Source organism: Enhydra lutris, unplaced genomic scaffold (assembly GCF_002288905.1).
Source record: "Enhydra lutris kenyoni isolate GAN:26980312 unplaced genomic scaffold, ASM228890v2 scaffoldscaffold60, whole genome shotgun sequence".
In the NCBI taxonomy this organism is placed as follows: Eukaryota; Metazoa; Chordata; class Mammalia; order Carnivora; family Mustelidae; genus Enhydra; species Enhydra lutris.
This window is the reverse complement of record NW_019154144.1, coordinates 4,477,285-4,503,916: the sequence shown is the minus strand read 5'-3', so window position 1 is coordinate 4,503,916 and position 26,632 is coordinate 4,477,285. Positions and strand designations below refer to the sequence as shown.

At 41.7% G+C, this 26,632-nt stretch overlaps 1 protein-coding gene across 1 annotated transcript in view; it reads right to left on the bottom strand.

Moving 5' to 3' along the window:
• The window catches only part of LOC111158548 (FRY microtubule binding protein), a 266,086-nt gene that overhangs the window by 23,572 nt on the left and 215,882 nt on the right, over positions 1 to 26,632 (bottom strand). Inside the window, exons 48-56 of the mRNA XM_022520645.1 lie at positions 24,663 to 24,842; positions 22,749 to 22,910; positions 20,184 to 20,258; positions 17,472 to 17,642; positions 11,086 to 11,286; positions 10,371 to 10,532; positions 7,205 to 7,371; positions 5,201 to 5,390; positions 442 to 591 (exon numbers count right to left, since the gene is read on the bottom strand). Coding sequence (XP_022376353.1) covers positions 442 to 591; positions 5,201 to 5,390; positions 7,205 to 7,371; positions 10,371 to 10,532; positions 11,086 to 11,286; positions 17,472 to 17,642; positions 20,184 to 20,258; positions 22,749 to 22,910; positions 24,663 to 24,842 — 1,458 coding nt within the window. The remainder of the gene's footprint in view (positions 1 to 441; positions 592 to 5,200; positions 5,391 to 7,204; positions 7,372 to 10,370; positions 10,533 to 11,085; positions 11,287 to 17,471; positions 17,643 to 20,183; positions 20,259 to 22,748; positions 22,911 to 24,662; positions 24,843 to 26,632) is intronic.

Below are 26,632 nucleotides of genomic sequence, written 5' to 3'. Positions count from 1 at the left end.
CTCACAGTCCAGGCTGGATGAATCCCTCCAGGGGGCGATCAGTCTCTGAGACTTGGGAGGAAGCAAATGAGGACATAGTGTTTCTGGATCCCCATCCAGCTGGGTAACCTGGCATTGTGGGGCCAGGTTAGGGCAGCTCTGGGATTTTGCTCACCTATTCATGGCTGTCAAAGCCAGAGTTATTGGAGAAAGGTGCAAGGACACGGAGGGAGCACCGAGGTAGATTTTTCTCCTGATTCTTTGAAATGACTTGGACTTGGCTGGTAACGTACAATAGTTACGATGCAGACTTTGGCCTTTGGGGGTCATGTCACAACATGGCGCTGCTTGCAAACACCGACAGTATTTTTCAGACAAACCACAACACAAGCACGCTTCCTGGAAGTTCCACCCTTTAGTAATCTGGGCCGGCCATTAGCCGCCAGAGACTGGGGTACTCACAGTCTCAGCGTCCACAAAGAGTGTTGGGCATTCGGAGCAGGAGGTGAGCATCTGAGAAGAGCTGACAAACTTGGACCCGATTCCCCGGAGATTGTCTCCAAGGTAACTGGCCGCATCACAGGTTAGGAAGCAGAACCTTTTCTGAATATTCTGAAAAGCAAAATAATTACCATTTTTAAAGGGCAAGTTTTAACTTATGTACTAGAAAAACCCATTTTTTAATCTTTATAAAAATATTAAATGAGGTAGAGGTGGGGGAGACAGGGAGTAGGGTGAATGTTGGTCTCAAGTAAATAATCACCCAGTATGGACAAAACTTCTTCTTAAAGTGTCATTTCCCAGAGTGTGGATACCTCTATAATCTTTCAAATAAATAGTACTTTTCTTTTTGATGGTCGTTAGTGCTGGTCAGCAACTTGAGTCCTCCTCACTTGTTTGTCAGATTAGTGAGAAATTACTCAGATTACGTCAATGTGCGCAAGTTAGAAAAGGTCGTGAGATGTAACACTTTTCTGTTCCCTGAGATCGCAGCTTCCTGAGAAAGAGCATCAAAAAGTGCCATTTGAACCTCTGAAAAGTGGAAGCAAATGTTTTGTGGGTCTGGAATAATATCTCCCTCTGAGAGCGTGTCTGTTCTGGGGTCTCTAATTCTGTCCCATAGTGTTGCTTACATTGACTCATTAATCCTCACAGCTGAGGAAATATCAAGGTTAAGACCTGACTTGCCGAAGGTCATGCAATTAGTAAGTCACAAAGGAAGAGTGAGCCTGACTCTAGAGCTCATATTCCTTCCACAAATCGACAAAGCTTCCCTAAGAGCTAGTTTCTCCCGCCTGCCTGAGGACAAAACCAGAATTAGGAAGAACCGGAGTCATGGTGCTGGTGTCAGTGCCAAAATGGGAACATGTTCTAGCCCTTAAGCTTCCAACACATAGTACCTTTAACAAAAAGAACACAATATTTAACCAAAAAAAAAAAAAAAAAAAAAAAAAAATTCCAGTCCTAGGCACTGGCTTTCCTCAAAGAGATGTCATACCTTTTGAGTTGTGGAATTGAATCCAGGAGAAGTCCTCTCTGTCCTGTTGTGAGGTAAGTGAGTGTCCCCAAACAACAGCAGCTGATTCTCTATGCTTCATATTAGAGCAATGCCAACCATGTTGCACATTAATGAGTTTTTAATTTCATATGTATGAGAATTTTGGCATAATGCAGAGCATACATATATCTTTACGCTGTTAAGTTAGTTTTATGTGCAGTTAGAAAAAAAAAAAAACTTGACCGAATGTTAGAGCAGAAAGAACAAGAAATACCATGTCTAGCATCATACACCTAGTTGAGTGGCAGAACCGGGAGTAAGATTCAGGTCCCCAAAGAGTTTGGGGTTCTTTCCATTTGACCTAAGGATAAGATGAGGTCTGGGAAGCCATCTGTCGGGGGACCTTCAGAGCCTCTTATAAAGGCAGGTGATACTGAGGGGATGTACACTCAGTTTTGTCCTCACTTGACTTCCATATAAACACATCATGTGATTGGAGGCACTGAGTGATACAATGATGGCTTCCTAACCCAGGAGCAGCGGGAAGGACATATGATGACTGAGATACTCGGAAAGATGGCCACGCTGGACCATTAGAAATCAATTCCTCATTTTTAAAACCAAATTATTTTGGCAATTACCTTCTCTCTACCCCTCTAAAATCCAGCTAAATACAGGGAAATGTGGCCTTCAGATTCACAGGAAAATGTGAGAAAACAGCAGACATGGTGGAATACATGGCAACGGCTTAATAGAGCACATATCTGAAATGTATTTCATTTCCAGGATATTTTATTAATACCTCTTTTGTGACTCATATTTCTCTCAATCACATAGCATTTGATAACAGCTGAAAAAATTCTTTCTAAATGTAATATATTTTTATTTATTTATTTTTTTAAAAAGAATTTATTTATTTATTTGAGAGAGAGAGAGAGAGCACACACATGCACAAGTTGGGCGTGGACCAGAGGAGAGGGAGAAGCGACTCCCCACCGAGCAGGGAGCCCGATTTGGTAAGGGAGCTCAATCCCAGGACCCTGAGATCCTGACCTGAGCTAAAGTCAGAGTTAATTTACTGAGCCACCCAGGTGCCCCAAGGCTAAATGTAATATTAAAAACTGAAATAGGAGGTACATAATTGTATGGTTATTATCGCAGGTAAGCTCCATAGGGATTAACCTAATACATGAATGGAAAAAAAAAGTCCAAACCCCAAAATGCCCTTACTCAAGGGCCCAGCCCCACCTCGCAGCTCATGGGACAACCTGCCAGTCTGCTGTCATCGAGTCAGGTGTCCATTTACTATTTCTGCTGAAAAACATTCCCATTCATTCGTCCTGTGTTCACTGAGCACCTACTGCATGTTAGCAACTGTGCCCGGTCTAAGACACCATTGCTTCCCCTCTCTGGGGCAAAGAGACAATGAGTAATTCTCACAGAATGTGACATGCATGACAGATGTAACCAGAATGTGCTTGGGATTCCAGCTGACAGGGAGAAAGAAGGGAAGGCTTCATTCTCTGAAGTGAGCCCCAGTCAGGGGTTTGCATGTTATTGGGAGTACTGAGGGCCAAGAGGACACGGCCATTCTAGGTTGAGGGAAAAATATTGCTCAGGATGAGAAAATTGAGCACAGATAGTGCTAGTGACTGGAGTAAGAAAAAAACAAAACAAAACAGCCAAACTTAAATTATTAACGATTAACCATTACTTTAAATAGACTTCAGAACAATATTAAAAATAAATTACTTTATTCCTAAATCTTTAACAAATAAATTTGCCTCAAATGGTAATTCTCTCATGGTTTAACATTTCAATCTGGCTCAACGTTAGAGTGTTTTTGGAGTTCTTATCTCTCAACAAACAATTGTTTTCTCTCTCAAGCCCCTCTAGCTTCCAGCTAATCTCAGACACAACTTTAATTTGTCCCATCAACTTTCTAAAAGAGTTCCCAGAAAGTAAACTGAAAACTTGAGAGAGAGCACAATAACACTCAATAAAAGCTATGGTGAGAAACCATAGCTTTTAGTACCATTGGTATATAATTCTCCCAAAAAATGGGTCATAAGAAGGGCCACCAAGCTCAAAAACAGACTTTACCTTTTATAGAAACTAAATTGTGGCTTCCTGAATTGGAAACTTTTTTAAGGCAGACAATCCCACTTTTAATAGAATTCCTGATTTTCCTGTGTTTCCCTTCTGCCATGGCTCTTCTTGAAGGTAATCAATGAGTGGGCCCATCCCTCACGCCAACCAAGTTATGGTCCACCTCTTGTATATAGTCAACAGAACTCAACCTATAAAACCAGGTAAGGGGGGTTCTGCTCTTGTCTGTCCATTCATTTCCCCATCACTCATGTCTATTGGAGGCTGCAACTACATCGTCCCTTTCCATATTTCCCCTGTATTATTAGTGGCAATTCTGTTTTGTGAGTTATCAAATGCAAGTTTAGAAAAAATGCTGAAAGAAAGCACCTTTATTATAGGAAAACAGGAACTTGAAAGAAAGTAAAAGGAAGGGGGCAAAAAAAAAAAGACACCCATAATCTCATCACTGTGAGTAAACTACAGTGAATTGCTAGTATATAATCTTCACTAGTTTCTGAATATTAAAAAAAAGGAATACTGTACATACTGGTTTTTTAAAACAAGTTTTCTCTTAAACTCTCTGGTAACTATGTTTCCATGTCAGCCAGTTTTCACCTATAACTTCATCTTTTCTCATCCTGAGTATAAGTCCCAGCCCTGCTACTTTCTTAGGCTCGCCTTCAAATACGGCACACAGGGCCAGTTAACTCCAATGCTGACGGAAGACCTTTGGGGTTTCTTCATAACAAGCTGTTTCTCTTCTTTTGCTGCCTACCTCTGCCATCATTTGATGAGATTTGGAGTAAAAGTTCAGAGCAAGATACATAGAGGAGCTAATAGGAATTTGCACACCAACAGACAGGCAGGCATCAAAATAAACCTTCAAGCACCCCTGAGAAGTTGATTTCCCCCCATCTCTTTGGTTCAGTCATTGTTATAAGTGTGTTTGGGGATAACAAGTGAAATCTGAAGGTGTCCACAAAGAGATTGCTACATTGAGCCATGGGCAAGGTGCCACGGGAGCCTGGCAGGAGGACTGGGAGCTAGCCTGCCCTCTGCTGGCCACACTCGGTACTGCATGGGCCTGGAGGAAAGGGCCTGTTTCCAATTTGCGCAGACTCTATATGGACTGACTAGCAGGCTGTGGTTCACGCAGGAGAAGCAAAGTATGACCGCCCATGTGTTCAGAAGCATCTACAACACGTTTAAAGAATTTATGCGTGGGAAAAGAGATAAAAGATAATGAAAGGCTAAACACGAATAATGTAGAAAAGGGAGAGACAGAGGAAGCGTCCAAGAAGAAGGACGGGATGAGGCTAGGCTTGGCAGAAGAGACCACTGGCTGGTTCTGGTGTCACGGATGACATCTGGGATGGATGACCTCTACAAAAAAGCCAGAATGGCAAGAGCGAACAGTCCAGCACGGATACTACGTCCTCTGGGGGCAAGGCTCTGCAATCCTAGCTCGCGAAGGCGGAGCAGATTATGGTTAGAAGAAAGGCTGGAGTCAGACGCAACCCAGGGGTTCCTGGAGCAGAAAACAGTAGGAGCCCAGCAGGAGACCACCGCCCCTCCCGCCATTGGAAGCTAGCCTGCCGCCTGTGAGCAGTCCTCCCACCGCGAGCCCCGTACCTTAAACAAGGAGGAGAACACATGAAATGTGTACACCGCGCAGGAGCCGTCGGAGTCGCACATGAGCTGGTTGATGTGGCTGCGCCAGGCTTCCTCTGCGTCGTCGCAGGCCGCCGGCTGGAAGGCAGCAAGGATGGCCGAGAAGAAGGGCGAGGGCGGGGGAGAGACCCCCCTGTCACCTTCTCCAAAGCTGGGAAAGATGAAAACAACCCAGTTACCCAGTGCCGTCCTCCTGCTTCCCCAGCCCCGTCCGCTGTCCTGCCCACGCCTCCCTTCGAGGTGGCTGCGGGGACCCCGCTCTGCTTCCCCCATCTTCGACAGTCTCTTCTGAATCTTAGGAAAGAGAACCTTCACCTCCAGAATTGCTGGGTTTCCTCCCCTTCTGACTTCCTTTATAGCGAGTGGGGTCCGGCCCCTGGAGCCTCCGAGAGGAAACAGTCTTGCTTTCCCAGCGGCCGGTCCCCAGACAGGTGAACATTACTTTTGGCTCTTTTGCACCTTTTCAGTTTTCATTGCGAACCATTAGAACAAAATTTGCAATTTTTTTTTTCACAGTAGAGTCAAATTTTATTTATAGTCTCTCTCTCATATATTTAAAAATACACACAGGCACACTGAAATCAATATTGGAAAAAAATACATAAAAATGCTGCCCATGTTCTCTCTGGAGGTATCATGATCATGGGTGGTGTTTCCTTACATGTACTACGTTGTTGTTTTTTTTTAAATTTTATTTTTTATAAACATATATTTTTATCCCCAATGAGATATCACCTCACACCAGTCAGAATGGCTAAAATTAACAAGTCAGCAAAATTTGCAATCTTTTCACTTGTCCTTTGTGGGGGATGAGTATTAATGGCTGCGCATGCATGAATGCCCAGGAGGGGTGGGTGGAGTAGAAAAGGGAAATGGAAGGATAGAAAGGCAAGGTGAGAGATACCCAGAGGGAGGAAGAAAGGAAAGAGAATGAACACAGGTGAAAGGTCAAGGTCTTCTCTAGGTTCTATTACCTTCAGCTTTTCCTTCCAAGGACAGATAATTCTCACCACAACAGAGGGTCTTTGTCTAGCCTTATCAAAAGCTCCTTAGATCTTTTCCACATTCAGAAGAGAGATTTTAGGATTTTTACTTTCTTCTCCAGAAGTAAATCTCTAGCCTTATCACTTGTGATTCTTTTTCTAGACACCCGCAAGGCCCCAATGTGGGCCTTGATCTCACGACCCTGAGATCAAGGCCTGAGCTGAGATCAAGAGTGGGATGCTCAACCGACTGAGCCACCCTGGTGCCCCTGCGTTAGTGTTTTTATCTATTCCTCTCTATTTTTGTCTGTTCCTATTCTCTATGTCTCACTTGTCTCAGAAATATCAGCCACTAGGCTGAAAGCCTCCCACTTAAAAAAAGAGTAAGTAGGGGCGCCTGGGTGGCTCAGTGGGTTAAGCCGCTGCCTTCGGCTCAGGTCATGATCTCAGAGTCGTGGGATCGAGCCCCGCATCGGGCTCTCTGCTGTCTAGGGGAGCCTGCTTCCTCCTCTCTCTCTGCCTGCCTCTCTGCCTGCTTGTGATCTCTCTGTCAAATAAATAAATAAAATCTTAAAAAAAAAAAAAAAAAAAAAAAGAGTAAGTATTTAACTTACAAAGAGCCTCTTGTTCTTGTCTTTTAACTCAAAGTGGAAAGAATTTCCAAGGTTTGCCAGTCTTGCTTATCTTCAAAGCTTGCGAAGCTTAGACCATGTCCCCAGGCCCTCTTTGGCTTTTGAGTTACTCTATGGCTTTTAGGAGTCACTACCTGAGAACCCCTCTCAGTTCCACACCAGGCCCTGCAATGAGACTGGAGGACTCTGACCAGCTCTAAAAGCCTTCAGAGTCAGAAGTCCATTTCGACTCTTCTTTAGGAAGTCCTGGCAGTGCCGTGTGACCTTCCACTTGACATAAGTGAGTGCGATACAACGTGCCAGGTGCCAGGTACGCTGTCACCACTCATTTCCACTAGGGGCTTCTTTACCTTGCGAGAGTAAACTGGTCCAGGGCTCTGTCGCCTTTTTCTTCTGCCTCAGTCATGTCCAGGCTGAAGCTGCCACTGCATTCGAAGGTTGCTGGGAGTTCATTGACAGAACTGGAGAGATCGTCCTCCTGCACGGCCGTGTCCTCCTCCTCCTGGACGGCTTCAGCCTGGAAGAAGAAAAAGAGGAAAGAATCCCCCAACCATGTAAGAATATCTTTGGGGAAGTCCATTCAAAGGAAAAATAAAAGAGACAAATCCCGAGAGTGATAGAAATCAGAGGCATTGATTTTCCGACTACAATACAGTCACTTTGTATAACTGGACTGGGGAATTCTCCGAAGTACTGTTCATTCCTTACCTTCTTTTCAGTCTTGCCTATAATAGTTTCCAAAGAGGCTCTCAGTAGATTGCCCTATTTGACCCATGATCATGGGAGTATAAATGCTAAACTTGGAAAAGACCACAGAGACCCCTTGGTCTAGCCCTTACATTTTATCTATTTTTAAAAATTTTTAAAAGATTTTATTTATTTATTTGGCAGAGAGATAGAGAGCACAAGTAAGCAGAGTGGCAGGCAGAGAGAGAGAGAGAGAGAGAGAGAGAGAGAGAGAGAGAGAAGTAGGCTCTCTGCCGAGCAGGGAGCCCGATGTGGGCTCTGTCCCAGGACCCTGGAATCATGACCTGAGCTGAAGGCAGCCGCTTAACCAGCTGAGCTACCCAGGTGCCCCCAGCCCTCACATTTTATAGGAAACTCATGTGTGGGGAAGGGACTTGCCTGACATCAAGTAGATAAATCGGGGCCCTTGGATTCAGAGCTCTTTCCACTGTACAAACCTTGCCTTCTAAAGTGAGCTTATCCAGAGGGAATGCTCTGATACAGAATTCCTTTACCTATGGAAACTGGAATTTAGAATCACCAGTGACTGCTATAGTGAATGCTCAAGATCTACCTGCAGGACCCATGAGTGGCCCACAGCTGCTCACCGAGCCCGCCATGTTGCTAGGCCTTTCCATACCGGCCATCCTCTAAGGCCCATTTACATACATGCTTTGCTCTTGGAATCTCCCCGAAGATAATGGATAGGAGAGGCTGCTCTCACACTGCTGTCCAATGAGCAGCAAAATGCAAGGGCTCTGGGTCAGGCAGAGCTGGGATCAGTGAGGGGCAGGAGGGAGATGCAGCAAGTGTGATGGAAAAAGAGGCTGGGTTTGAATGCGGGCCAGGGGGACTCAGCTGGAGAACTGACTGTTCTTTAGGAGAGGAAGGAAGGCAACTGGGTTACAGACCAGAAGAGGAGAGGAAGACATCACACGCACATGTTTCAGTGAGTCATTTTCTTAAAACAAAACCGAAGCCAGGCAAAAAGGAAATATATATGAATTTGAGCATTATCACGGGTTGCTGGCTGGCCACCCAGTTGGTATTCTGAATCTAGGATTAATAGAGAAATTAAGAGGGGTGTTTAAAGATATGTTAGGGAAACAAGATATCTCGTGTCTTTGAAGGAATTGCTCATAAATCCTGAGTTCCAGAGGCTTATTCATATCTGCTCTTTCTGGCTTTTTAAAACTACAGCGGTGCCAACGAGACTGGCCGCCGGTGACTGGTCTGGGTTATTAGTGTACATAAACTGAATCTATTGGGGCAGGGCTGAGTTCTCACAAAAATGTCTTTTATTTTCCCTTTCTCACATCACGGCTATATCGCACATTGTGGAAACCCAGCTCGGGTGGAAAACAGAGAGAGCCTTTCAGAAATTAGACTTAAATTTTCTTTGATTGAATTAGAGGATTTCTGCATGATTTCATAAATACATTACCACTCAGGTAGTGCTTTCTAGGAGAAATCTATGTAACTTAGCAATCAAAATTGAAAAACTGAGAAAATGACTATTCTAAGACTGAAAATAGCAAATGCTAATACGTGCACACTTATTTTGTGATGTGCTTCCCATGAAATGTAATTTCTTAATCTTAGGACTAATCTTAGGCATTTTAATCTCAGACAAGTTTCCTTTCTGGATCTTTTTTTGGCAAGAAAAGGGACTTTGCTGACTCTGAGAATCCAGACTGTAGTCCTTCTGCACCGAGGCACTCTCAGAAATAATTTTTTAAGCTTCAACGTTTTTAAGTGATTACGATTGATTGGTTGTTCTTGGTTTAAAGTATGTTGATTTCCCTGGACCTCAAATCTGTTTTAAGTGCACTATAAAAGAATACAAAACAGCCAGTATTATAAATTTTTCCATTAGAAGTTTCAGAAAGAATATACTTTTATATATTATATATATATTATATATATATAATATATATATAATATATATAACTTTCTCTTTCAAACTTATACTACCATAGCAAACTCAGGATAAAGGACACCTACTACCAACAGTAGGTTATTTTGTATTTGTAATATAAGAAAATACAATTCTATACTAAGGGGCATATATGTGGGCACTTATGTGAACACAGTGCGGATCGTTTTATGATTAGGATAGCTTAGGGAAATTTTGATAAAATTAACCTTAAATGTAATTTAATCAATCATCTTAATTGTTAGATTTTTAAAGACCTGACCTTTTAAATAAGAAAATTGTATCTGTTACTTACTTTTCTCCTCAGTCTGGCTAGGACAATTTTGTTTAAATCTGGCATAATATTATGATTAACACTGAAAATTCCAATAGTATGCCAAAATGCCAGAGTGGAATCAATGTACAAATTGTGTAACTGGTTCCTACATAGGAAAAAATTTCCCCAAGTACATGCAGACACCCACACCTCACTTAGCATATTGTTTTGTAAAAGTCATGACGAAGAACAGCAGTTTCCAAGTCAAATTTCAGTTGAAATTATCCATACGCTCAGACATACACTGATTAGTTTTATCATTAATCAGCAGCATTCCTGCTATATGGAAAATGTGAAATGTCTCATTTGAATGAGACCTCAAAATGAATCTCTTTCAACCAACAAGAAGATGGCTGCTCATTTAGCAGGGTAAAACAACTTCCAAACATAGGCTCCCATGCACAAATTCAATTATTTCAACAAAGTCAGAAAGAAAAAGATACAGTCCCTCCACTTAGAGCCCCCAAAGACGTCTCAAAAAATTGGAAGTACTTTTTCTTCAAGAAAACTACAATCACGATTGCCCAAATCTCTTCACCTTGGAGCCCTCAGAAATCTGCAGATTATTCATATCGGACAAAGACACCTCGAAGCTAGCCATTCTGGTGTTAAAGGAACGAGGGTCCGCAGGGGTCATATCACAGGCTGTAGTGAGCGATTCCATGGGATTCGTCTCCTCAGAAGGGGAGCGAGTCATGATCTGCAAAGAGAGCAAAGCAAATAAAACACAGCGTGGAGTTTCTTTAAAAGCTCAAATGATCCTTTATGTAAGAGTACAGACCATTGTGCGAGCTCATTCTGGGGTGACAAATATTTAACGTGCCCATCTCACTACTGTTGGAACTTAACCCCAGCAGCTGGTGTAGGGCAATAGGGCACAGAACTCTTAAAACACAAGCACTCATATTTGCAGTTAACCCCAAACAAATGTCCATTATATTTCCTAAAAACGTCAGATGTCTCAGGCATTTTTAGAAAGAGTCCAGCCTCGTAAACATATTTGAGAAAAAGCGAAGGCCTTAACAGATCTGATGGTGTTCAAGGCTTCTAACAAACACCCCAGTATTTGTGTCTGTTTGCAACCTGTAGACAAGAGTCTGGTTATTACCATCAGTTGGACACCCCCTGACATTTTGGGTGTTAAGTTTGGCAGCCGTGCCAAGTTTCTTTAGCGGCACCTGGAAACCACACTCCTGCCTCAATCACAAAAATAAGTCTCCCGTTTCGCAGGGTGGGAAGGTAGGCCTACTCACTAGGTCGGAGTGCTCCAGGATCTGGCTGGTTGTAAGGTCCTCCTCTTCGGAGGACTCATCGGAGTCCTCATGGTTCATTTTATTTAGGCTGGGAGACCTTCCCACAAGTTGGCGCTCCTCCAGGAGCTGCATATCACACTTGTCCAAACTGTCCAGAGAACGCCTGCGTACTCCCCAGTTGAAATTGTCCATACTCTCACCCTGAAATCACAACATCGGCTGGTTGTTATGCCAGAATCTTCCTGCACTCACACCTTCACACATTCAGTTAGTCATAGCTTAGAAATAAATGCTTTCACTATGAACTTCCAAGCTCTCGTCTACTTTGGTACCAAACATTTTGTTTACGTGATGTGAAAGGTAGTAAAGCATACTATTTTCACCTCAATGCATATAGAATTATAGGTAGAAGTGATTACACACTTCTCTTGGGCCTGGTGGGTAATATCCTGTTTTATTTTATTATTTTTTTAAAGGTGACTTTGGTCAACTCTATAATGATCTAGGTGTCTGAAAATCAGTAAGAAAGAGACCATTTCTATTAAAACAACCTCCAAAGAGGTATGGTCCCCTCTCTGGCCCATTTAGTACTGTTTTCGGAAGGAAAAAGAGTAGGAGCTATGCTGTAGCACATTCCACATCCTCTGGGTATTAAGTAGAAGAGTATTAGGTAAACATTCCAGCCTGTTCCTGCTACAGCAGTTTTCGCAGATCAAACGCAGAGTTAAAAGAATATTTGAGAGCAGCTGAGTGAAGTCTGATGGGTCATGCACTATGCAAAGGCCAGAGCAGCGTGGCTTAACTTTTGCTTTAGGTTCTTCTTTAAATAATTGTCCCACCATAGAAAATTGTTGCTGAGATGATTGACCTGGTACCGAGCGCTAATGCTGACCTGTACCTTTTCATTTCCAAGACCTGCACTAAGTGGCAATGCAGGCATTAGAGCTTCTCATATCCCAGACTTTCTTTTACAGACCATTTGATATTAAATAAGCATATCTGTCCAACACAAAAATCTTCCCTAGAAAGTAATTTGGGTTTTATTTTTTTCTCTCTGTTAAAACAGAAATAAAGGAAGAGAAGTCTTCCCCAGTTCCTTGATAAGCACGTTTTAACCTATGTAAATATATAACTGAATGAAACCTAGCCCAGAATCTTTTCATTTAGAAGTCATTTGAAACACTGTCTGATGGTTTGCTGAAATAAAGTAACTTTTTCTGGTGGGAGCTCAGTGAGTAGCATAATCATATAATATGAGAGCTGTAAAACCATTGTTAAAAGTATAAGCTTTAAATTTATTAATCTTCCTTTGGGTTAAGGATCTATTTCTTCTGGATCCTAATGGAGCAAAGCTTGCCATCCTCTAGATCTCTCATATAACAGATGCTTTAACTTTTCTGAAGTCTTTTTTTGGCTATTTGTGGTAGAAGGCAGTAGGTAAGAATCCCAAACCCATTCTGGATCTGATACAAAAATTATCATAATTTATCCGCATATATGATGTTTAGGATTGTTCTTAGGACTGTTTGATTATAAAGAGTAGCTGTTTCTGCTGTTTCATCTGTATCTATACCTTTATCTGTATCTGCTATGAGAAACTGTCACCAAATAATTTTTTTTCCTAATAGAAAAGATTAACTGTTGTGTTGGGATTTTAAAATAGCTCTATCAGTGAAAAACTGAAAGAAAAATGTGGAAGAGGTGAGAGTTCTGGAAAGAAAAATAAAATGCTAGGTGTGAAGAAATTAAAAAGATGAAAAGAGTAAGAATATAGAGAAAAAGGAGAGAAAGGTGCAAATTACTGGGAGAAATAGACAAGTATGAATATAAAACCTAATTCCTCAAGCTGATTCTTTTGCACCACATCAGTGAATGGGTTGGATGAACTATCTTAGGCAACAATTCTGGACGTCTCGCACACTGAACCCGAGAAGAATCATGAGCTTACAGAGAAATACAGATGTCTCGGGTGAGGGAATGCTACCCTGGGCATGGATCGCTGTTCCTACTGTAACGGCTATACCTCTGGTGAAGACCTGAATGCACCAGGCATGAGAACTAGGGGTAAGGGAAGGGTGTTCTTGAAGGAGGAATATCTGGTGTCTTTCTAGAAGATGCAGTAGCTCCATTAGAGGTGAACGTGTTGAAACTGTTTCCCTGGTAGTGGTTGAAGAATTGAGATGCAATAGTGCATCTGTAGTATGGGTATCTATAGTCTAGCTCGAGGTCAAGTGTGTGAATATTAAAAAGTCAATAGTGCTACAGTCTAGCTCAAGGTCAAATATGTGCTTATTGAAAGTCCATAGTGCTCACCAACTTCCAATTATAAAATAAATTCTCATCATAAGAAAAAAAATTGTAATGTTGTGTGGTGAGGATGATAACTAGATATATTGTGGCCATCATTTCTCAATATATATGACTATAAAATCATTATATTGTACCCCTCAATATAATATAATGTTATATATGTTAATAATGCCTCAATAATAAAAAAAGATGGAACAAAAAAAGAGTCAATAGTGCTATAGTTTAGCTCAAGTTCACGTGTGTGGTTATTAAAAGTCAACCTATGTGGTCAAAAGTCAAAACAGTGTTCTACTGATTATGTCAGATTTTCAATGTGTGAGAAATTCAGGACATGGCTAATTATTCAAGACAATCTGCCTTATCAAACTGTAGTTATCAAACTTAAATAACTACTTAGGATTTATACTGAGATGAGAAAGTATTAGTGATGGAACATTCTAGAAGTGTCAGAAATAATATTCTTTGAAATATTTTTTTTTTATTCTAGAACTCTGTCAAGTAAGGTTTATTGTTGAAAGAATGTAGGTGCAGCATGGTCAAAATATATTTCCTCAAGTATACACCTTCTCAGAGTCAGTCTGGCATGACACAAGTACAGTAGGGTGCTCATACGTCAGTTTGCCCCCAATGGTCCTGGCTTATGACTGTTGTCTACATGCGGTTATTATTAGCACCTCCTGTTACTTGAGAAATGGTTCTCATTCGGATGAAACTTTATATAGTCGCCATACAGACAGAGTGCCTGGAAAGGCATCTAAATGCACTGGAGAGTGCATTTCCAGACATCTCATGCCTGGAAAGGATCTGACTGGAAGTGTTGGTGGTATACTGTTAGCTGCAGCTTGCTGACTTCACTTTTCATAAGAGAGTTGAACCACAGAACCAATCCAATTGGACAGCTGCTTTCTCAGAAATCATAAAATTTCCATAGATTTTCATATTTAAAACCTCACTTTCACTCAAGAAATATACTTATGCAGCTTCTAGACTAGGCATCTCAAGGTTTTAAAACTATAGTGTTTATAGCTTAGAAAATATTTGTGTTTATAGTTTAGAAAAATATTTCCATACTGGAGCAACAAAGAAAAATCTTCGTATCACACACACCTCAATGTAAATATGCACGCAAACAGGCATACATATGCTAGAAGGGAGGAAAAAAGCAATTATGTTGTTATAAGTCTGCAACGATGCAAAACATCTACTTAGCATATCTGAATTAAAGATAGCAATCATCTTACCTGAAGTTCCTTGGTAGCAGAGTAAATGGACAGAAAAACAAATAAGAGGTCTATTTAAAATGATTAAAGATACTCAAGTGCATTCATCTTAGTTTTAACACAATAGCAATAAACAGGGCCAACAATATAGGCTTCAGTAGATGTGACTTCAAAAAAAAAAAAAAAAAAAGGTAAAGATAGACAACCCTCCAGAAAGAGAAATCAGTATCAAACACCAGGAGTTCTAACCATTTTAGGGGTGGATGTTGTAGCCGGGGTAATAAATCATAAGTACAATTTCTGGAATAGCTTGCCACTTTGGTGACTAGCAACTTCTGCTCCTCAACACTTTATTTTGGAGGGGGCCGCGGATGCTTAAATTTTTATTTGTGAGAAAATTGTTAAATGTTGTGAGAAAACGAATGAGGGCCATCAAGTGGGGGGAAGAAAGGTGGCATCCCCTCATCTACCTCCCAAGACGGAAGTGTTTTCGGTTAGGATATGTTCACTGCTGATGTGCAATTAATAGCAAGGACACGTTAACTTTTAAAGATTCAGAAAAATCCCAAGGTGAACTTACAGATAGGAGTCAATACATTCTGAGACTATTTAATGAAAAGGAAGAGACATAAAATAAAACACAACAAAACAAAAAACGTGTCTTTCTTTTTTGATAATAGATGCCAGAGAAGTTTGGCTCCTCAGATGAGACTATGCTGAAATTATTCACCAACGACAGAACAAAGGAATGCTTGCTACGTGCCTGACACTCCGTAGAGGTTTTTGTCTTACTCCCCGCCTCAACTTGACAAGCAGGTATTAGCATACCCATCTAATAGAAGAGGAAGTCAAGAGAGATGGCATCCACGTTTCAGGGCATAAAGCTACATCAGTGGGAGAGCCGGAATTCCAAGTTGGACCTGCCTGACCAAAGCTCGAGCATTTTTACTCTAGCACTCTGTAAACTTGCTAGAATCCCTTATTATAATCTTATTGAGAAGGAGCAAAACATTCTCAGATAGTTTATTCCTCTTGGATGGAATATATACCCTCACACTCTTAGGTTTCTTATAAAATCTTAATCATATAAGATAAAATGATCACTATGATTTTGAAGCTCTTGTCTGCTAGGATAATAGAACATTAGAAGGAAGAGCAAGTATTCATTATTTATTGTTCCTGAAAAACATTAGCATAATATTTAAGTTGAAAGGCACCTCAAATTTGCCTTCCTTTGTTTTGACAGAAATGAAAGTTTTTCGTTTTTCTGAAATTGTGTTTGATTCCTCTATATCACTCCTGCGAGGTCATGTCCCAGAACACTTTTTTTTTTTTTTTTTCCTTTTGGCTGAGACTGGAAAGTGGTACCTCCCTATCTTCATTAAGCTTTCCCTCCTTTCTTTAATTTCCAGAGTAAAGAGGGTACCTAAGCTTGAATTCTAGCCGAAGAACAAAGATTAGGTCAGTGGCCCAGATCAGGGAGCTACTCTTCTGATATTCCACGTAGCTCTGCCCCAGGGACATTTTGAAAGTATTCTAAATGGTTGTATTTTGCTTTAGACTTTTAAAAACGATCCTCACCCCACTTAGTTATTGATTTCTCTATTACTCATTAACAGTCAGAAAATTCTGCAATACTTTTTACTAATTCATGGTGAAAAGCTGACACTTGTTTTAAAGATGTCTTAAGGACTGGGTCTGCTAAACTTGTTTTCTAGAGAAAGAACAGGTAAAGAAAACATTCTTCATTCTGAGGACATAATTCTCCCCAGACATCCAGGGTAAGCCATGGGTGGGAGGAACAAAAGCGGATAGCTCCTTGGCCTGACTGCAGTGTAAGAGGACTTCCCTTTTAGGGAAGATGAGCAGCTAATGGAAGCACCATTTCCTACAAGTTCATAGTTAAGTCAGGAGATGCCCATCAGAGGATCTGATAAACTGTGAATATGGGCCTCTACTTTAACTGAAAGACTGGCAGAAAGCCCTTTCTCTTTCTGGGAAAATCAGTGCATTTAGCTAAACGTGAACTCCAGTGTGTTAAGGAGCCCGGTGAGCCGGCTGGGTACTAGGCGTATTACATATGCTAGTCTCCCCTCAGTCAATTTTGTTTTCCTCCATGAGGCCGAGACTAGCCCCAGCTGGAAATGAGAGGGTCAGAATGATGCCCCTCCTTCCAATCCTAGTTTTCAAAATCATGATTCATAACTAAAGGCATCCTATTACCATAATTATCATTCAAATCCCCGAATCTGCATTGCCAGTTGAGACATGAATTCAGCTGCTCCAGGTGTCGGGAACGCTAGCTACCGACCTAGAGCAGAGCTCTCACGCGCCTTCTATCTTGTTTCAAGTTGTAATGATTTCATCAAGCAGTACAAGGACGCTGGAGCCCTCAGGCTCCCATCTCTTGCTGGAGCAGGCAGGCTTTGAAGCGATGGAATTAGAGTAATTTCACTTTAAAAATAATTAGATGCTTAGCATACTTTACCCAGGTACCAGCGAATGGGCTCAGAACTTGAATGTTTTTGTGATTTCTTTTCTTTCTTTCTTTTTTGTTTTTTTAGTTCACCTTTGGACTGCACATACACACACTCTTTGTGTGATCATTAAACACCAGCTCTTTGCCATTTAGAAATAACTTGGCAGCTTACGCCGTGGACTCAGACAGGAAGGGTGTGGTAACTTTTGCCAAAGTTAAGCTGCTGTCCTTTGAATAAGCTGATTCAAAATAAAGTTTACAGCTTTCCAATTAAGGACTCGCTCATAAAACCTCGTTATTTAGCGGGGAAAAAGAAACTGCTTCCGTTAGTCAAGGGAAAGCGGACTGGGTTATTCCTTATAGAGAATATACCGTACCTCTCCATCCTCCAGCTCCACATCCAGGAAATCAAAGTCCCTAAACACCCTAAACTGCTGCTCGCTGTTCGTGTCGTCCATGTTCTCCTGCTCGCGGGCACCGTCCTCCGAAGACACCAGGCTCGTCTGGTGCTCCAGCAGGTCCAGATCCCCGCACGACGAAAAAATCACCTGCGAATCACAAGCGTCCTCTCCTGAGAGACCGTTCTCCCTTCGAGTGTTTGTGCTACAAAACCCGTAATTGGCTCTTCAGGGCCCTCTATTCCCAGTACACACCTAATTCCTTCAGTGGGTATTTTTAGAATGTTCTCTCATTATTTATGTTGGACAGGTGCCTTCAGATTAAACTCATTGCGAAGACGCAAGTTCACGCAAGAGGAAAATACTCAAGTCACACTGGTGCTTTGTAGTGGATGAAGACTGGACCCGCCTGTGTGTGTGTGTGTGTGTGTGTGTGTGTGTGTGTGTGTGAGAGAGAGAGAGAGAGAGAGAGAGAGAGAGAGAGAGAGACACCACTGAATGTGTGTTCACAAACTAGGGCAGCCAAGAAATTTTCCATTGTTTCTGAACTGAGGTTAGGAATTGTACACAAGCACGTACACTTCACAAACATACGAGCACATGATAGTTTAAGGATTATTGATACCAAGATAGGTTCTTGTAGAATGACCTGTGGGAGCAAAGGATTTAACCCTTTCAGAGATAAACTGGGAACTGATAAAGAATAAGAAACAGAAGCCAAAAAGTACTTTCCTTCCTCATCTGAATTAGACGGGTATCTGAGCAGCCACACTCGTAATTTATACCTAAATTCCTTTCCTGTTGATATAAACAGAACAAAACTTTTTTTTTCCTATTAAGAGCTTTTGTATATTAGTATTTTAAAACTATCTTCTGTGTTTAGGTTCTTTCCACCAGGACATTTTACTAGAACTTTATAGAAATAAGAAACTGCAAAGGAACCTCATTGTTTTGCTATTCAGCCTCTCCTGAAAATAGATTGATATTAAATAAAGTGAACAATATGATTTTTAAAAGATTTTATTTATTTCTAGAGTGTGAGCAGGGGAAGGGGCAGTGGGAGAAGGAGATACAGAATCCTCAAGCAGACTCTGTAGTGAGCCAGGAGCCTGAGGCAGGGCTCCATCTCATGACCCGGAGATCAAGATCTGAGCCGAAATCAAGAGTCAGACTCTCAACTAACTGACTGAGCCATGCAGGTACCCCTCAATATGATTTTTAAAAATGATTATAATGTCTATTCTTCCTTGGAAAGTAGATAAATCATCTATAAGAATTTAATATAACAAGGTCTCTCAAAAGAAAAAAGAATAGATTTTAAATGTACTTTCTTCCCCCCACAGTGTTTGAGAACAGTCCCGTGGCTGGCACTATGTTCTCATAAAATGGCCCACGACACACACTTTGCACAGGGATGGTGACTGCATCTCTGGGATCAGTAGCACTGAGCACCAGGCACCTAGTTCGTGAGAGATGGGGCTAGAAATTGGATTCCCTCCATCGAAGGCTCTTTTCCCAGTTAGTGCCATGGCTCCCGTCTGTACCCTGCTCCAGGCAAACATCTGTAGCTAGAAGAGCCTCAGCACAGAAGCAGGCAGTTTCGAGCTGAGGAGGACGTGCCAGCCCCAAGGGCAGTAGGTAATGGCCCTTGCTGGAGGGCTGTCCTGCAGAGGCAAAGTACTCTTTTCCTCTCCCTCCACCTGCCCCTGCCACGATTGCCTCGACCCTTCTGCCCTCGGTAATGTCACTGGAGCCAAGCAACAAGCCCACTGATCAATTACACGAGAAAGGTGACTTCAGCGGAAGCCGAGCTTAGCTGCTGGCTGGCTGCGGCACCTTTCCCTGTATAAGAAGACACCAATCTGCGCCTGCGCCAGAATGTATGCGTGTCTAACATTTCACCTGCTCGGGAACTACACTAGCAGACACATTCTGAGATTGAAAAGACAGCTTCCCTGGGCAACCATTTGCTCATTCTTACTTTATTTGGGAAATTATTTAGTTTGCTATTTATTTTTTTGTTGATAACAAAGATGCTGAGATATGGACGAAATAAAAATGCCCGGTGAAACCAGACCCTGGGATTTTTATTGCTTTGACTACAGTAGACTCACAGACTTGAATTTTCTAAATTATATAAAAGCTTCAGAGGCTAAATTCAAAAACTGCGATTATTCATTTGTTCCAAAGCCCAATGGCATGCTGCTGTTATTCTGTTTTAACTGTAACATCAGTGGACATTTATAAGAGAAAAAAAAAACCATAATGATATATCATTATTTCCATCCCTATGGTGCATGAGTAAAACAATGACATCACAGGAAGCGGTATGCATACACAGAGCAAAACTGCACCCCAGAGGAATGTATATTAAATATGATGGTGCAGGAGAGAGTCGTAAATAAGGACGTCTGAGCATCTTTATAAAAAAAAAAAAATCCAAGAAACCTTAAACAATGAAAACAACTGAGTATTTACTTGCAGACAAACTAGAGCAAACAGCCCACAAAATTGTTCATTGTTCATTGTTTCTGAGCTAGGTGAGATTAAAAATCACAGTGTGGAGAGAATCTAGGGTTTGATCTAGATGGTGGGTATCATACCTGTAATTCCTAGCAGATTTCTCTAAAGCTAAAAAAGATTGAAGAAAGACATGGTACTGACATACATGGGATACATGGCAGAACTTACTGATGGATTTTTGCTTAATCCTACTTCTTGGCCACACAGAGAAAGGACGTGCACCAACTTCTCTTTTGTCCTTTTCTGGAAAAGAGACACACAAACACGTTTTAATCATGAGTTCCTGGGATCAAATATTCTCCAATACTGGAAGCCATTAGCCACATTGGACTATGGGCCCTGAAATGTCGCCAGTGAGAATAGAGACATAAAATACACAAAGGCTGGGAATGAAAAAGGAATGCAAAGTATCTCATTAATAATTGCAAAATATTGGCTGCATATTGAAATAATATTTGATATATGGTAGATTAAATAAAACATATTATTAAAAATGATTTTATCTGTTTCTTTTTATTAAAAAAAATGCAACTGTTAGAAAGTTTAAAATGAGGCACACATTATGTTTCTACCGGACAGTGCCGATCTAAGTTTTCCCAAGGGAGGGGGGTGAAAATCAGCCCCTGGTTCTTCAGCAGATACTGCTGACTCCCCTTGATAATCTTGTCTGTTACAACTTTCAGCATTAGCAAGGCTTTTCTTATACCTAAATTAAATCTTTAATGTTCCAGTACAAATCTATTTTCCTCAAATGGGAGAAAAACTTTACCTTCTGCAGAATTAAAAAATTCAATTATCTGCAAGCCATATTAAATCCTTTTCAATTTATTCTTCCTAAAGTTAAACAGATTCAATTCCTTTTGCTTTTCTTCACGAGCCTTATTTTTGGGTACTTACGCATGGAGATTCTTCTATAAACTGTCACATTTTCCAATGACATAGATAAACTGGATCTCAGGATGATTGGTGAGTTGAGAATGAAAAGGAAGAGTAGCGAGGGCCCAAAATATGTTAATGTACTTCAGAAATGCTCTTAAAGCAATCTTGCTAACTCTGGAAAATGATTTTTCCCTTTTAATCTGATTTAAGTTAATGTGGAGACTGCTCGGAGGCCAGTATCATTCATAGCCTTTCTTTCTTAATGGAATTTGGCTTCACTGCATTCTTCTTTCCAAAATTATAGAAGGGACTCTCAATACCATATCTTTTCAAGGTCAAAGACAGGAAGACCTTGATGTGGATGGATGGTGAGAGATTTGCTAAAATATTTCCCTAAGTTTGTGGGCATATTACAATTCTAGGAAGGAATCAACACAGAGGAACCTAGAAATGGGATGTATATTTTTCTTCTCTTTTCCAAATCCCCAAGAAAGTATAGTAGGTTCTCTTGCTCAACAGCTCAATGAAACGTCATTGAGAAACAGCAGTGCGCCAGCAGGTAACATGCCATACATTCCCTTCTCCTAACCTTGGTGAACCCTGCTCAGCACCCACCATTTGACCTTCTTCCAATAATACCATCCCTCTTTTTATCTTGGGAACAGCTCCTCTTGCGTTAAGTGGGGCTTTGCCTCCCTCACACATGTTGCAAGAGTCCCTTCTCTAGAATGGGTATGGATGTTGGGGAAGGAAAGCCTCTGTCCTAAAATCATCAGAGCCAAAGACTGTGCAAATCTGGAGCTGCTGGAGGCTGTTGGTGTTTCATAAGACAAGAGTCTGCTTGAGAATGAAGTCTCTGGAGAGGGAAGGAGGGCCACCACTGGGAAGGAAAGGGGAGGACAGTGAGAAGGGGGGAGAGAGAGGTTAAGGATCCAGTTCCTTGATTTGTGTTCTAGAATTCAGCTGTGTGTGAAGACAAGATACGGGAGTTAATAAATTCCTTTTCCACTTAAGGTAATTTTCCACTGGGCTTCTGTCATGTTAGTTACTGAAGAGCCCTGAATAATGCAGAGGTTTCACTCGACAGCAATACAGCCTTAGGCTGTGATAACAGAACTACAGAGGGATCCAGCAGCCCACTGTGCTCCGTGTGGCTCAGACTGTCTATGGAGGCCATGACTGGAGTGTGTGCTTAGAGGACAGCAGTCAGAAGGGCCACTGGAAAACAAAGTATGTGCATATCTTAGACTAAGCGCAAGCCTCCCAAACGTCCATTCACAGAGCAGCAGGTAGATCTGACTACTTTCTACCTACTCTTTTCTCCCTGACCCCTTAGCATCATTCACTAATCTCTTCCCTCCTCCCGCCCCTCTCCATCAATGTAAGAACTGAGACAATCTTACTGGTCTACACAGCACTGTGGCTTGAGGAAGCAACCATAAAAGCAGATTCTGCATTTGTGCAGCCCTATCATGCAGAATGAGCTAGGAGAACTAAAGATGCATTATTTGGAGAAAAGAGGGCTCATTTGGGCTAGTGGCAGAGGGAATGGGTTTCTTTATCTGTTTGAAAGGCTGTCATGTTAAAGAGAGGTCACATTTCTTTTTCTAAGTCTTAAGAGAACTAAGACCAATGGGTAGAAGCAGCAAACATCAGACTTCACCTCAATGTAATGAGCAGTTCAAAGATAAAATAGGTTCCCTTGGAATGCCACGAGATCCTCATCTCTGAAGTGTTGATGCCTCGATGGGCAACGTCAGGTTGGCGATGAAGGAGTGCCTTATCACATGCGCAGCTGGGCTCACTAGGTCCCCCCGAACTCCCTTCCAATCCTGGGAGCTTAGGATTCTGTACCTGAGAATACTGGGGTCTTTTCCAGCTTACAGGAACAAGGACATTGGAGTTGGAGCCTGATGATGTGGACGATATGCTCCTGGTGACAGCCATGGCCCTGGGCTTCCCATCCCGTCCAGAAGAGCTCTGCAGCTCATCATACCGCCTCCCGATGATGGGCGTCTTGACCATAAAAAAAAAAAAGGAATAAAAAAGCTCACATTCTCCTATCTGTTTAATAGTTCTGTGGAATATGGGATCACTCTACCCAGCAGCAACCAAGCATGGCTTGTGTGACTAAACCTTAGAGAAGTTCAGAGTCACAAGCGGGCTCATTTTCCTGATGTTCAAACACACATTCTAAAGCATTTTACATCTTTGACATCTTCCCACCCTCTTTAGCAGCTGAAAACAAATCCAACTGCTTGTTCTTAAACATACTCTAGAAACCACTGATAACGATGAGAAGCAAAATGTTCAGGAAAGCAAACAGTTTTCAGATGTTTACGCTGAAAAGGATTGCTTATAATTATAACAAGAAACCTTTATAACAAGTTCCTTCCCTTCTCGAATTTTAAATACTCTCAAGTATTTAAAAATTTATTGAAATGGATTATATCCTTTTGATTATTTAAAAGGAATGAATCTGGGGCCAGGTACTAGAGCAACAGTTTAGACATTCTCTCCCTGAGAGTTCGCTTCTCGTGCTGGGTCTGGTGCTGGGTAGACAGCACCATCCACACTTTTGCCCCAACGAAGCTGCAGAAACCCGTCTGCGGGCCTGCGCTCGGAGGTGGCAGACACCAGCTGGAAATACTCCATCTGTTTTTCTAGCTTTTTATTCTGATGCAGCTGGGTCCCTGGGGGTGGGTAGGCAACTGGCTGCTTGTTTTCTGTACCCCTTTCGAACAGAATAAACTTCCCTCAAGGAATAAAAGTAGCTTTCTCCCTCAGCCATGTAAAAAAAATGTATTAAAAATTTAAAAACCAATTGATTGGATACCTCGATATCATACACACCTAAATATAGTTGCAAGTATCACAATGGCAGAAAAGAGTATCTCAACCTGTGTACTGAAAGGACAGAAGGTCAACGAGGTCGTTGTGTGAAAAGTAGGCTTCAACCTACTTCATAGAGCAAGTAAGTTTCATATAACCACATCTGGTTTATTCCTTCAGTGAATTTATTCATTCAGCAGTGTTGAAGAATACTGTTAAGTACCTATCTTGTACCGGACACCGAACCAGACCCTGGTAACCAGAGGGACAGAGCACAGTTCCTGCTTTGGTGGGCTTATGGGGCCTGGGGTAAGTGAGACAGGAAAGCAAAGGATTTATACATCTTAGAGTAAGTACAGGCCTCCCAAATGTCCATTCACAGAACAGCAGATGGACCTAACTACTCTCTACCCTCTCTTCTTCCTGATTCCTCAGCTTAGTTCACTGGTCCCTTCCCTCCTCCCTCCCCTCTCCCTCAAGGCAAGACTTCAGATAATTTTACTGGGTCTAGAAAGCAGTGTGGCTTGGGGAAGCAACTGGAAAGGCAGATTCTATATTCCTGTAAATCTCAGTCATTTGCTGGTCTGGTTGGGAGTTCGGGCAGCAAAAGTTGTGGATGTAAAGATAGGACAGGACACCTGTCATACAAAGAAGGAGTGAAGGTCATGGTTTAAAATGCTTCAGATCATTCCATTTTAAAGTTATCTTTAAAAAAAAAAATCATTTGAAAAAAACTGAGGCTAGCTTCTAGTTTTAGAAGCTGCCAATTGAGAGCCTCAAAGAGTATGACACTTGATGTGTTCTTAAAAAACAGAACCTAATTTAGGCCTTAGAAAGCTTAATTTGAAATAAATGTAAACTAAGTCTCTCTTTCCTCTCTTTTTGACCTCTGCCACTATTTCTCCCTGCTGAAGTGGACAGAAACAGATCACATACCTCTGAAATATCAAAGTGAAAGTCTAGGGTTTTTCCAGGTAACTCCTTAGAAGCGCTGGTCCACACTCGATGTATTTCTATCTTGGACAGGTCACTGTGCTGGTAGGAAGGCAAAACAAGGCTGGCAGATCGAGAAACTACCAGCTTCAGGATATTTAAAGCTTCTCTCCAGTGAACACTCTGAAGGGAATAAAACATTCAATGGTCAAAAACAAGTTCATTAAAAAACAAAACAAAAAGACCCCTCCAAAACCAAATCTACCGCTAGCTACTGAAACTTCTTATGACCTGTCTGAATTCACAGATTGAATACAGTGCAGCAAATTCCATCCTGTGTAAAAGGCAAAAGACATAAAAAGACAATTTATATGTAAGAGGAGATATAAGCAAATTAAAAAAAGTAGCAAATTTTGCCCATATTCAAATAAACAGAAGTCTAACATTACAAGGTACCATTTTTGCCAATGAGGTACTTCCTTCATATGAATAAAAACCTTTGCCCAATGCATTTATGCTATTGACCACTCACTCTTTCTCAAAACTCTCCCCACCTCCAGCTTCCAGTCTTCCTTGGTTGTTCTCGTACTCCCCTGACTCCTGCTGCCCCCTTTGCTGCTGGCTGCCTCTTGTCTTCTTACTTCATATCTTCCACATGACCCAACCCAACTCTGGGAGCTGTTCTTGACTCCTATCTTTCTCCGCCTCTTGATAAATTGCTCCCTCCTCTCCATTCGCGCTGGGAGTGGGTCAGCTGACTCCTCTGTGGCTCCTGCCTAGATCCTGCCTATCCTGGACAGAAGTCCAGCATAACCTCCCGACCTATAGTGATCTTTCTAGAACTCTTCAGACCAAGCCCCTTCTCTGCCTAAACTTCTTCAAGGGCTCCCTCTGATGGGCAGGGTGGAGTCCACACTCTTTGAGCAGAGCCCACAGGAGTAATCTCCCCCAGGCCGCCCCTGGAGTTCCTCACACCAGGCAAGCTCTCTTTGCCACTGTGTCTTCACTTATGCTACTCCCGCCTCCTGGAACGCCCTTCCTCTCCTTATTGGCTTATCACAGGCTTACTCTTCCTCTAAGACTCATTGGTTTTTGCCATCTTTTACTCCCTGACAAACCCCAGGCAGACTGAAGGACTTCTCCCACAAAAATATTCAGTGTAAATAAACTAACTTGATAAAAGTTATTATTATATACCCAGCCTTTGGAATAAGAGAACATGAAATAAAACACATTTCCTTCACTGTTAAGTTCTGCACAGGGGAGGCCATGATGTGGATGTGAAATAAGCCATCATTCAAGAGAAGATATCAAGTAACAGAGATAACCCACAGGCTGGAGTTAGAATAGGCAGCCTAGTCAAACAGGTTTTTTTTTTTTTTTTTTTTTTTTTCTTTTTACCAGGGGCACATGATTTGTAGAAAAAGGTGAACTGAACCCCTGGCTCCCATGACTTCTGTGAAGTGAGAAAGTGTTACTGAATGCCCACCAAGTGCACAATGATTTTTAGAGAAATGCCACTTGAAAAATGGAAAATGGAGACGTCTTGGAAATCATTCTTAGCATTACATAGCTTTGGCAAGCAATGTGATGTTGAAGTGATGATGGGGGAAAATGTCTAAAATTTACATTGTATGGCTTTGTGGATGAATTTAGCCAGATAGAACCTAGCATCTGCCTTGAACTCTGCAACTCCCTGTGCACACTCCTGTGTTTGTTGGTTGCAGTATTTTCAAGCACATTTAGGCAAGTCGCTTAACCCCACTTCCCTCCACTCTAAAGTGACAACTTTAACCACTGAATTAACACTTTGCATGTGGAAACACCTGGCCTAGAACCTGGCACATCTGAGTTCCTTCTCTCTTTTCCTTCTTTGAAATAGGATACTACAAATACAACCCTCCTGGGTCCTCCCAGCCAGGTGTGTGCTTTTAATACCCAGCCTGCAAGCCCCAAGAGGCAGAAACACGTCC